The sequence below is a fragment of the Silene latifolia genome, chromosome 9 (assembly GCF_048544455.1).
Source record: "Silene latifolia isolate original U9 population chromosome 9, ASM4854445v1, whole genome shotgun sequence".
Classification (NCBI taxonomy): domain Eukaryota; kingdom Viridiplantae; phylum Streptophyta; class Magnoliopsida; order Caryophyllales; family Caryophyllaceae; genus Silene; species Silene latifolia.
In genome coordinates, this window is record NC_133534.1 from 196,534,448 (window position 1) to 196,547,287 (window position 12,840).

The 12,840-nt window shown below is 41.2% G+C and overlaps 1 protein-coding gene across 1 annotated transcript; it reads right to left on the reverse strand.

Moving 5' to 3' along the window:
* Positions 1 to 9,549: 9,549 nt before the first annotated feature.
* LOC141602077 (uncharacterized) lies at positions 9,550 to 12,331 on the reverse strand. The gene is made up of 4 exons (XM_074422387.1): positions 12,184 to 12,331; positions 11,513 to 11,667; positions 10,090 to 10,658; positions 9,550 to 9,724 (listed from the first exon to the last, which is right to left on the reverse strand). The coding sequence occupies exons 1-4, from the start codon at positions 12,329 to 12,331 to the stop codon at positions 9,550 to 9,552; spliced, it is 1,047 nt and encodes a 348-aa protein (XP_074278488.1).
* Positions 12,332 to 12,840: the final 509 nt, after the last annotated feature.

Below are 12,840 nucleotides of genomic sequence, written 5' to 3' on the forward strand. Positions count from 1 at the left end.
GTGAAGGTGTGGACCCCTCTCCAGTCTCAAGTCGCCGCTTCTTGGCGGCGGGTGCAGCAGTAGGTGGTCGTCGAGGCTGAAGTGGAAGGAGAAGATGAGGGTAGTGGTGGCAGACGGGCGCCCTTTACCACAGTAGGTAAGGGCTCAAGACGGGGGAGAGTGTCACAGGGTAAGGCAACAGACAAGGAGCCGTCAATCTTCCAAGTCTGGTAGTCTGGGGTAAGCCAATGCTGAGAAAGCATGGCATCCAGACTCAGTAACCTCTCTCCGTCGAGGTACTGCAGGTCACGTTGCTATTAATTGTTGGTTGATCGAGCACTTTCTTACTTGTTGGTCATGTTGTTCGGCTCCTTTAGGCCAAAAATAGTGCTCCCCATCAGTCTAAGGAAACAACGGACAGGGGGAAGGTGGACCTGATGGAGCTTTCGCTCCTGGAAAGTGGTCTGGGCCAGGCACCGCAAAAGCTGACGGTTGACCTTCCTAGGGGCAACAGTCACGTTCGTAGAGGTAAGGTCAAGTAACCTACCAAACTCTCCTAAGGTCATCTGAAAAGTCCGGTTAAACAACCGGAAGGACACATAAAGACTATCGGGGTCAGCCTCGTGTGCCCCGGGGGAGAAGGTAAAAGAGCAGAAAAACTCAAGGCTCAGCTCTAAAAAGGTACGGCCCCTCATAGTGATGAGTCCGGCCATCCCTGTGACCCGTAGTAAACTACAGACCGACTCGTAAATGCCGAGTCTCACAAGCGCCGATTCCTCTAGAAATCGGGAAGGAACATGTACACAGCCTAGCAGGTTATAATTTCTTGCAATGTAAAGCATTAAAAAAATGTACCTGCGGATAGTCTGGGTGAGGGTCGAGGGAGTCGTCTCCTCCAATCGTGACCGTGCCAGAAGTAGAAGCGGCAGCAGCTGAAGTAGAAGCAGCAGAAGTGGAAGTGACTGGAGCTGGCGCAGAACGAGACTGTCTACGACCCCGGCCTCTGGAACCCGAAGTAGTACCCCGTCCAGTGACGGTGTGAGGGACCAAGGCTGCTCTAAAAGCAGCTGCGGCTGCTGGCGAGTGCACCACAGTTGTAAAAGTAGCGGCTGGTGTAGAGGTAGTGGCTACAGTGGTCACCACTGAAGAGAGACTAGCAGTGGTGGTGACCGTAGAGGAAGTGGCAGCCTGAACTGAGCTAGCAGCAGAGCTATTTGGAGCAAAAACTGTACCTGCAGCTGAAACTAGAAACACTGGGGTTGCGGTAGTCAATAAAGTGGAGACAGTGGCAACAGCAGGGGCCACGGTCTCAGACAGAGACGGACTAGAGGATGAACTAGTAGAGGGTAAAGAACTAGAATCCATTCTGTAACAAAGGGTAAGGGGTATGATAAGAAACAGCGGCTAAAAGTGGCTAAAATCAGCACGAAAAACCAGCAGAAACAACATGGGAAACCCCCTACCAGTCGAAAATTTCGACTTACAGCATACAATTCCCAACAATCCTAAAAAATTTCGAATCACAGTAGGCAAACAGCGATAGGGAACGGGAATAGCAGTTAACAACAGTAGCATGTAACAAAAACTGAGGTTAATTAAATCATGGCAGCTTATAAACCCGTCTGACAGTCGAAAATTTCGACTTAAACAACCCTATTCGCAAATTCAAAATTTTCGAATTAAGCATGCAACAGTAGTGAGGAAGTGATTTGATCATGAAACAAGGCAAGTAAGGGCAACCAAAGGCAAGTAAAGTCAAAAAAATTCGACTAAAGCAAGATTTCAAACCCTAATTCCAATTTTTTCTCATAAATTTTAAAATAACCGAAATTAAAATGCATAGAGGATGAAGGAATCACTTACTTGATGAGAGAAATCCTATAAATGCAATTAATCTTCAAATAACCAAGCAACAAGGGCGCTTTTTCGCTCGAAAAATCGCAAACCCTAACCCGCTTTAAAAACCGTGTAAATGAGCAAAATCAAGGGGGAGATTAAGGGGCTTTGAAAGATTAAAATGCAAGCAAGGGATTGTAGGAGGCGGATTTGGTGATTGAGCAAGAAAAATGGGGATTTGGGGGAGTTTTGGTCGCGATTAGGGAGGTATTAGACGAAAATTTGGGATAAAATGAAATTAGAAACAAAACACAAGAGTTTAAAGGAAGACTCCCTGCGTCCTGTTCATTTTTACTCGATCGAGTGGTTTAAAACTACTCGATCGAGGAATCCCATTTATTGCTTTACTCGATCGACTTAAAAAAGTGCTCGATCGACCATATTTTCACTCGATCGAGTACAAAAAGTACTCGATCGAGCTCTTTTCTCGCGTAAGCTCTTTAATTTTCGTCAATTCTTCCTTGGAATGTATAAAACTTCCCCAAACCAGCATAAAAACACGTGCAAAAATATCCCAAAATACCAAATACGCATAAGAACAGTCTATAGTCTTAAATCTACGCTAAAAACTGTCTATAAACTAATTGTCCTAATTAAATGCAATAAAACAAATTCAACGGAAATTCAAAAATTATCTATTACAAGGTATTACACGGGGCATTTCCCCGTTCAATTCCCAATGCAATTCAGTAGCCCCTTGGAGGGCTCCTGACTGGAGAACGTCACCTCAGCAACATTGACTATCCTCTTCAGCTTCCATGAGCTTGAATTTGAATCATTTAAAACAGTAGGAGGGGAGTAGTTCACATCCACGTAAGCACGAACTTTCCGCATCCCTGCTTCTCCATCACCGTCTTTAGCATCCTCATATCCAATTCGATTGACAGTGATTGCACCATGTCCTTTGACAACTCCTTCATTGCTTTCATCTGTACCTTCAGCACGGGAAACAGACGAACTTTCCTCCTTTTCGCTCTCTATCTGAGGGGGAGGGGTAACAATAGCAGCACAATTCTCCAATTTTTCATCTGGAGTGTCAATGATAGGATCAATAGAAGAGAGGGCATTGCAAGGCTGAGCTTGCATGGGAGCCCTTCGAGACTTAGACTGATGAAAAATCAGCTCCTCGTCCCCTACCTGAAAGGTCAAAGTCTTACCCCCGACGTCTATTACTGCACGGGCAGTAGACCAAAATGGTCTCCCTAAAATAATAGGGGTGTGTGCATCTTCGGGGATGTCTAAGACAACGAAATCTACGGGAATAAAGAATCTCCCGATCTGAATAGGTACGTCTTCTACTACACCTAGTGGCCGTGATAAACTACGGTCGGTTATCTGGACAGTCCTGTTGGTGCAACTCACCTTTGTCAAACCAAGTCTTTTAGACAGAGACAGCGGTAAGACACTCACGCTAGCGCCTAGATCGCATAACGCGTTATCAATCAAATGGATACCGATATGGCATGGGATTGAGAAACTACCCGGGTCTGACTGTTTAGGAGGTAACTTATTTTGAAATAGGGCTGACCCTACCTCAGTTAAAGCTACGGTCTCACTATCACTAATATTCCTCTTACGCGATAAAATTTCTTTCATAAACTTAAGATACGAGGATACCTTTGTTAGCAACTCGGTGAATGGCACAGTGACTTCTAAGCTTTTCAGAAGTTCGACAAATTTGCCGAATTGTTGATTGGCTTTAGTATTCTGCAGACGCCTCGGGAAGGGAACCGTGATAGGTATCTCGAGTCCCTTGTTTCTCTCTTCCAATGTGTCTTCCGGAGCATGTTCGGTATCCTTTGGGTGCTTCTTACCTCTCGAATGAGGTCTTTCCGGTGATTTATCGCTTAAACGAGCACTAGCAGGCTCTCGAATAAGCTTCCCGTCATCAAAACTACTCGATCGACCAAATTGCCCATTCGATCGAGCAGTTTCCTCATCAATATCAGTCGATCGAGTGAAATTTTCACTCGATCGAGCAACTCCACTTTCCTGTTCACTCGATCGAGTAGAAAAACTGCTCGATCGACCATTTTCTTCAACAATTCTGCTCGATCGACCATCTGAAACCAGTCGATCGAGCACTTTCTTGGCTGTTAGCTCGTTTTCTTCGCTAGAGCACTTTTCATCATCAGTTTTAGCCTTCCTCGGGTCTGATTTCAACACTTCCGGTCCCTCATAAGAGAGACCGCTTCTCAAATTTATCAGATTTACCGTCTCATGTGGATTCTTCTCATTTTGAGTCGGTAAATGACCCTGCTTTCTTGTGGATTGATTCGCGGCCAGTTGGGCAACTTGAGTTTCAAGTGCCTTTATGGACGCATCCTTCTGTTGATCACTCAGCTGGACTTGCTTTGTAAAAGCTTGCAATATAGACTTAAGTTCACCAATTTCACTCACCCCACCGGAAGATGATGCACCGTGATTAGGAGGAGTGAAGGAAGGAGGCTTCTGATAGCCTTGTTGATTCTTATGTGGATGAACATATGGCTGCTGCTGGTGCGGAGGAGGAGTAGGATTAAGCACATTTTGACTAGTCCACCTCAAATTGGGATGGACATTCGGCTCATAATAAGTGTTTGTCTGCCTATAATGTTGAAAGGCAGCACAAGACTCAAAGGGACTAGGACAATTTTCTGAAACATGTCCCTCAGCTCCACATCTTCTATAGACGAAAGGACCGTCTGACACAGCATTCACCTGATACATCCCCCCTTTTGAAACTCCTCCCAACTCATACTTATCAAACCTCGCCGTGAGAGCCTCTAATGCAGCTACAGAAGGAGATTCAGCACTTCTCCTTTGATTCCCCCTGGAATTTCCATACTCAGCTTTATGGGTGGCCAAATCATCAATAATCTTCCACCCCTTAGTCTCTCCCATATTCTCTTGGAATCTGCCACTAGCTGCAGCATCCAATATAGCCCTCTGATCGTCGTACAACCCATTATAGAACTGATTGCATAGACTTCATTTCTCGAACCCATGGTGCGGAATGGTTCCTACCAACTTCTTGAAACGGACCCATGCCTCATGAAAGTTCTCATCAGGCCCTTGTTTAAAGCTCTTGATCTGAGCACTAATGGCATTGGTTTTCGAGGCAGAAAAGTACTTCTTGTAAAATGCCAAGGCCAATGAATTCCAGTCGGTGATCCCATGAGCAGCTCGATCCAAATCCCTATACCACTCCCTTGCAGCATCACGAAGGGAGAATTTAAACATGGTCTCCTTCACCTGGTCTGGGGTTACGCCGGCTGGTGGGGACATGGTACAACAATAATCAATGAGTATTTCCATGTGCTTGACTGCATCTTCATTTGCAGCTCCCCCGAATTGGTTTCTCTCAACCAAGTTAATATAGGAAGGCTTTGGCTCGAATTTTCTTGCCTCCTCTGGTAGTGCGAACCCCTTGTAGAGATTCTCAGCTGCCTGCTCAGAGTGACTGGCAATGGTTGCTTCTTCAGCCATTTCTGGAGATGTGACGGTCTCAGCTGATGAAGTAGAAATAGGAGATGAAGGTGGATCCTCCTCAAACAGTGCGTTCTCGTAATAACTAGACAGAGTAATCAACTCTTCCTCTGTCGGCAATACCCTAGATGATCGTCTCAACTCACGCAGGGATTTCTCAATCTCAGGATTGAACGGTACTAGTTCACCACCCTGTGACCTGCGTATAAGAAGAAACTACATAAAGAATAAAAGAAAAGTTTAAGGAACGGAAGTCCCTTAAACTAAAGGACTAAAAATAAAACAACTAAAATTTAAAACAATTGCCTCCCCGGCGACGGTGCCAAAATTTGACACGGCTATCGCAACCCTATCAAAGATAAAACCAAACGGTCTCAACTAAAATGTAGTAGAGGCAGTCGAGTATCGAATCCACAGGGAGGTATTGTAATTATCAGTTGCCTAATTCTAATCCTAAAGTAACAATTGAGGGGTTTGTTGAATTGGTTTCTAAACTACGAGATTTAAAGGAAAGAGAAATAAAGATAAGAGCAGTAAAGACAAGAAAAAGGTTTAAACTATCAAGAGAGAAGGGACATGTCGGGAATTCGGTTCACTACGGTAGTCCAGTGACTCAGCTGTAAATGACTCAGACGAATTAATATAGGACGGATGTTAAAAGGTCCTCTCGGTCCACTTTCTATCCTAAAATACCACTAACTTAACTTTCATTCTCGTCAGGGTAGTCTACTGTTCATAGCAAGCCTATTTAGTCCAATCTTTCGATCTAGGATTAATTTTAGCCCGATTAAGGGTTAACTCAGAAGCGTGCACTCAACTAAGTCGGATAAATACAATTAAATTGCTATGGTGACAGAGTCTCGTAATCAATTCATCTAATTCATTTACTACATCGTCACAATCCTACCGCAGATACCCTAATCCCAACATGAAAGGGGTTTAGCTACTCATGTCGCTAATTAAACTAACAGCAGATAAATTTCCAGCATTAAACATTTTGAAATAACAAGTAAAATGCATAAAAGAGAAATTAGGGCAAAGGATTTAAATAGAGTAAAAGCAAACAATGATTAATTATTAATAAGGAAGAGAAAGGAATTACAATCCAAGCGAATCCGGCGTAAAGAACACAAAATCCGAGTGAAATAATCCCAAGAACAAAGGTTACAGTGAAGAGGAATAGCAACGTAACAAAGTTTAACAGTAGGAAGCTTAGATAAAATGAAAGATAGATCCTAATGACCTAGTAAAGCATGCTTAAATAAGAAATAATTATGTTTTTGCGGAATAAAACATAACACGGGCTGTTTAAAGCCCATAATCAGCGAAACCACTTGATCGAGTGGATTAAAACCACTCGATCGAGCAAACCTCCAGCAAAAACTACTCGATCGACCAGAACGTTACTCGATCGAGTAAACCATCTTTCAGCATCTTAAGGATCGAGTAAGAAAGTGCTCGATCAACCATCAGAGGACGTAAAAACCACTCGATCGAGTGGTAAAACTGCTCGATCGAATGCTTTGACTTCAAATCAGCTCCAGTCCGCGCCTGAATGCCTCGTAATCCGTGCCATGACGCTTCCAAACACAGTATCTCACTCTGGAAAATCCCGTCTCTTCTAAATGCATGCAAAAAGGACGAAAAAGAGTACGATTCCACTACTTTCGCGTTCATTTCTACAAAAAGGACAAAACGCACCAAAGTAGCCAATTCGGGGCAAAATACCATAAAAATAGTATAAAAATGAATAGAAATACGTGCTGAAATAGGCTAAAAAGACTATATATTAGGCACGTATCAAGCCTAGCCATCCACCACGACCTCCGTCGAGCCCAACCACCAGACCATTAACCAACGCACTAGGACCCACATGTACGGACACACCCCAACACAACCCACATCCACTGCATACAAAACCCACAACAACGACCACCATAAGGACCATCGTCACCTCTGACTCACACCATCGTCACCTCTGACTCACGGCAGTTCCAGAGGTGGCTTCCTCTTCCCATCGTCGCAACTCCATCTGTCACGGGAGCCGTCATACGACATATTCAAACAAACACCCATAACTCCCCTATTTTCACATTTTCCGGCCACCACCAAGGTTCGACCTTTAGCCCTCCAACCACCACCAGGGTCGACGCCACCACCCATGACCAACCAACCCCAACGTAGGTCACGACAATTAACGCAAAGGGTTCAAATCCCTGTTTTAATCAAACGGCTACACCACGCCCTAACCACGAAAATCACGCAATTAACCATCCCAGGTGAGTTGTCGATGGTCACATAAGGGTTAGGCGAAGTCACGGTGGTCCAAGCTAGCCGATGGTCAAAGTCACGGTCCCTTGGGTTGCGTGTATGGTGTTGCACGGTGGTCTACAACTCGGTACAAGGCAATATAAACCTTAATTGAATAAAATATGAGACAGTCTTACCTTTTGTCGATTATTTGATCTTAAATCCCTTCCTCTTTCTCTAGATCTCTTATATTCCCTTTTTTGTGAATTAATTTCAGCTTCTGAATGTATAAGTTAAGGTAAGGTCCCCTCTTCTCTATTTATACTTGGTAGAAAGCCAATTAGGAAATTCTATTATTATTATTATTATTATTATTATTATTATTATTATTATTATTATTATTATTATTATTATTATTATTATTATTATTATTATTATTATTATTATTATTATTATTATTATTATTATTATTATTATTATTATTATTATTATTATTATTATTATTATTATTATTATTATTATTATTATTATTATTATTATTATTATTATTATTATTATTATTATTATTATTATTATTATTATTATTATTATTATTATTATTATTATTATTATTATTATTATTATTATTATTATTATTATTATTATTATTATTATTATTATTATTATTATTATTATTATTATTATTATTATTGTTATTATTATTATTATTACTATTATTATTTTTTATTATTATAAAATGCGCGCAACTTTCATTATAATAAAAATAAAAGGTTTACATGAAATTGGCGGGGAGCCGAGAGACAATCTGGGCTCCCACACCCTTAGCAAAAGTAAAGCTAATACGAGTAAAAAATTAAGCGGCTACCCGAGCCCCAGCATCCTGAGATACCGAGAATTTCTGGATCCGCTTGAGCAAGGCAACAGCATCCGAACTCAACTCCCCAAGCTAATTCCCATAGCTAATTCCTGAATCAACCATTATTTATTATTTTATTCTATCATTCCGTTTTATTCACCATCATTAATTATAAATGTCACAATTAATTCATTAAATATGCAATTATAAATGCTACCAAAAAAACGGGGTATTACAGTCTTCCCCCCTTAAATAGAACTTCGTCCCGACGTTCACTCAGAGTACTCAAATAAGCCGAATAATCTCAAACAGGCCGATTCGAACCACAACACATTATCAAATCGTTAAAACACACTTTAATTATTAAGCTTACTATTAAAATGCAATAAAATGCGAGGTTATCCCCCTAAAAAAAGGGTTACGTCCCTTTAACCAACTAAATTAAACAAAAAGATTAGGGTACTTGTTCAGCATAGCAGCTTCAGCTTCCTACGTAGCTTCCTCTGCATTATGATTAGTCCACAAAACCTTCACTAAAGTTGGCTCTCCATTCCGAGTATTTCTCACTTTCCTATCCAATATTTCCTTAGGCATTTCAACATAGGACATTTGCTCATCTATCTCCACATGCTCAGGCACCAAACACATATGTATGATCACTCACATACTTTCTCAGTTGCGAAACATGAAATACATGATGAACTCTGTCCAAAGCCGGAGGTAGTGCTAATCGATAAGCTACCTCTCCAACTCTCTCTAAGATCTCATATGGTCTAATAAACATCTGACTCAGGTTACCTCTCTTCCCAAACCTCATCACACCCTTTATAGGAGATACTTTCAGCAACACTTTGTCTTCCACCTCAAACTCTATCTCACTCCTCTTCAAATCTGCATAACTCTTTTGTCTATCTTGCGTAGCTCTCGTCTTTTGTCGAATTACCTGCACTTGCTAGACCATTTCCTGAATCATTTCAGGTCCCAACATCACTGCATCTGCCTTATCATCCCAACAAACTGAACTCCTGCACTTCTTCCCATACAATGCCTCAAAAGGTGCCATGTAAATGGTAGCATGGTAACTATTATTATAATAAAACTCAATCAAATCCAATCTTTCCTCCCATGACCCACCAAACACAAGCTCTCAACATATCCTCCAGTGTCTGAATAATCCACTCGGTCTGACCATCTGTAGCTGGATTAAATGTTGTACTTATCTTCAACTGAGTCCCTATCAACGACTGCAACTCCTGCCAGAACTTAGATATAAACCTTGAATTACGATCAGAAAAATATCTTTAAGCACACCATGAAGCTTCACCACATACTTGATATAAGCCTTAGCCAATTCTGCCTTACTCCACATATCTTTCATTGGAATAAAGTGTGTTGTCTTAGTTAATCTATCCACAATTACCCATATCATAATTTTTCCTTTTTGACCCCTTGGCAAACAAACAATAAAATCCATGGAAATGCTCTCCATCTTCCATTCTGGCACATCTAAAGATTGAATTTTACCATGTGGTCTCTAGTGCTCTCCCTTCACCCTTTGACATGCTAAGCATCTTGCAACAAACTCAGCTACCTCCTTCTTTATCTTTTGCTACCAAAAAGTCTTCTTCAAATATTTATACAATTTGTCTCCTCCAAGATGAAGAGAATAAGTTGTAGAATGAGCTTCAGTAAGGATCTTTCTTTTTAATTCATCATTATTAGGTACACACCATCTTCCAGTAAATCCACGACTATCACCAGAATGAATGTCGAACTTGGAAACACTACTCTCTGTGCCCTCGGCACTGCTCACGGCCGCGTGCCACTTCACCATTCTAGGATCATCTTTTTGCTTCTCTCTGATCATAACATATAACTTTACTCTTGACATAGCAGTGCATAAAGCAAGGATAGACTTCCTACTTAGTGCATATGCCACTATATTAGCCTTCCCTCCGTGATATACTATCTCCATGTCGTAGTCTCCAATCAGCTCAATCCATCTTCTTTGTCTCGTATTTAACTCTTTCTGAGTATAAATATTCTTCAAGCTCTTGTGATCAGAAAATACCTTAAAAGTAGCTCCATAAATATAATGGCGCCACAATTTAAATGCAAATACCATGGCTCCCAACTTCAAATCGTGAGTAGGATAATTCTCCTCATATGGCTTCAACTGTCTCGAGGCATAAGCAATTATCTTCCCATTCTGCATCAACATACAACCCAAACCATTCTTCGAGGCATTGGTATATACTTCAAAATTTTCACTCCCTTCAGGTAAAGCAAGAATAGGAGCTGTAGTCAGGCGCTCCTTCTAGGTTAGGAATGCCTTCTCACAACTCTCATACCACTTGAATCTATTTTCCTTTCTCATTAAAGTGGTCAACGACTTAAGTATTTTTGAGAAGTCCTTTACAAACCTCCTATAATAACCAGCCAAACCCAGAAAACTTTAAATATCTCCAACGTTTTTCGGCCTCTCCCACTTGACAACTACATCCATTTTACTTGGATCTACCGACACTCCATCTTTTGACACAACATGCCCCAAAAACGCCACCTTCTCCAACAAAAACTCACATTTACTCAACTTGGCATAAAGATTATTCTCTCTCAAAGTCTAAAATACAATCCTCAAATGCTTCACATGCTCCTCCTTATCCTTAGAATACAAGAGGATATCGTCTATAATGACAACTACGAACTGATCCAAATAGGGACTAAACACACGGTTCATTAAGTCCATGAAGACTGTCGGTGTATTAGTTAACCCAAATGGCATAACAACAAATTCATAGTGTCATATCTAGTCCTAAATGCAGTCATTCGAATATCTTCATTCTTAGTTCTCAATTGATGGTATCCCGACCATAAATCAATTTTAGAAAATATTCCAGCCCCACTCAACTGGTCAAATAAATCATCAATTCGAGGTAAAGGGTACCGATTCTTAATGGTCACATTATTCAGCTGCCTGTAATCAATACACAATCGCATACACCCATCCTTCTTCTTGACAAATAACACGGGTGATCCCTAAGGTAAAACACTTGGCCTCACATAGCCCTTATCTAATAGTTCCTCCAGCTGCTTCTTATGTTCCTCCATCTCCTTAGGTTCCATCATGTAAGGTGCTTTAGAAATTGATCTCATTCCAGGTTTTAATTCAATTCTAAAATCTATATCCCTCTGAGGTTGCAACCCATGAATATCATCTGGAAACACATCCCGAAACTCCTTCACTACCTCAACTTCATACGCCCTAGGCGCCTCCTCCCGCAGGTCTCTCACGTGACACAAAATTAATTGTCCACCCTTCCTCAAACAGGATTTTAAGGTAGTTGTAGAAATAAGTTTTACTTTAGGCTTAACAACAAATCCCTTATAAGACACCCTTACACCCTTCGGTCCTCTCAAGGTGATTTTCTTTTGCTGACAATCAATAAAGGCTTTATATTTTCCCGACTAATCCATCCCTAACATCACCTCAAAACCTCCCAAAGGAAACTCAATTAAATTAGAATGAAAGACAACCTCCCCAATCTTAATAGGTACTTCTTTATAGACTCAACTACATGGTATAAACTCCCCCGAAGTTATAGTTACAACGTCTTTAACAACATTAAACAAGTGTAGTTCTAAGGCTCTAGCATGTTCTCTTGATATAAAGAAATGGGTTGCCCACGAGGCAAACAAAATAATGGTTGGTTTAGAATTAACAAGGAATGTACCCGTGACAATGTGAGGATCATCCTCAGATGCTTCCTTCGCCATCATAAACAACTTCCCACTACTCTTAGCTCCTCCCTGACTTGCTGATGCTGACCCATTCTGCTGACCTCCTCCATTCATTATCTTCTGAAAGGTTCCACTTCCCATGTCCTCGAGTGAAGTATATACCCTCGCACGAGAGCTACTACAGGGGAGGCACGTCAGGAGCTGGTCCTTCAGGCACTGGTGGAGATGAGGAGATAGAGGAAGATTATGGCGATGACCTCGAGTGATCATGCCTTGTTGTTCTATACTTATTTTAGTAGTTTTGTGTTGTATTGTTATATTTTCTTTTGTGGTATTCGGATTTTACTTTGGTTTGTAAGCGGTTATAAGGCCATACTTGTGTTTAGATCTCCTAAACATGGTGTAGGTACATGGATGTTGGGGGCAAAACCCGGAACTTGAGTATGTTTCCTTATTTGATATCGTATTTAAGGACATTCTGACTAGCAGATACTCGATCGAGTGCCCCAATCTCGATCGAGTACCTCCGTATGACGTTTTAAAGAGCATTCTGATCTATACATACTTGATCAAGTATGCTTAAATCGATCGAGTAACCTCACCTGTACTCGATCGAGTACACCTAACTCGTTCGAGTACCCTGCTTAAAG

What these genes read in the sequence shown, in the direction of transcription:
- LOC141602077 (XM_074422387.1), bottom strand. Translation starts at nt 12,331, where the DNA reads ATGGGAAGTGGAACCTTTCAGAAGATAATGAATGGAGGAGGTCAGCAG. An exon ending in AACTATTAGATAAGGGCTAT is followed by an intron (nt 10,659 to 11,512) that starts GTGAGGCCAAGT and finishes ATGTTGATGCAG; the next exon opens with AATGGGAAGATAATTGCTTA. An exon ending in CATCTTGGAGGAGACAAATT is followed by an intron (nt 9,725 to 10,089) that starts GTATAAATATTT and finishes TCGTAATTCAAG; the next exon opens with GTTTATATCTAAGTTCTGGC.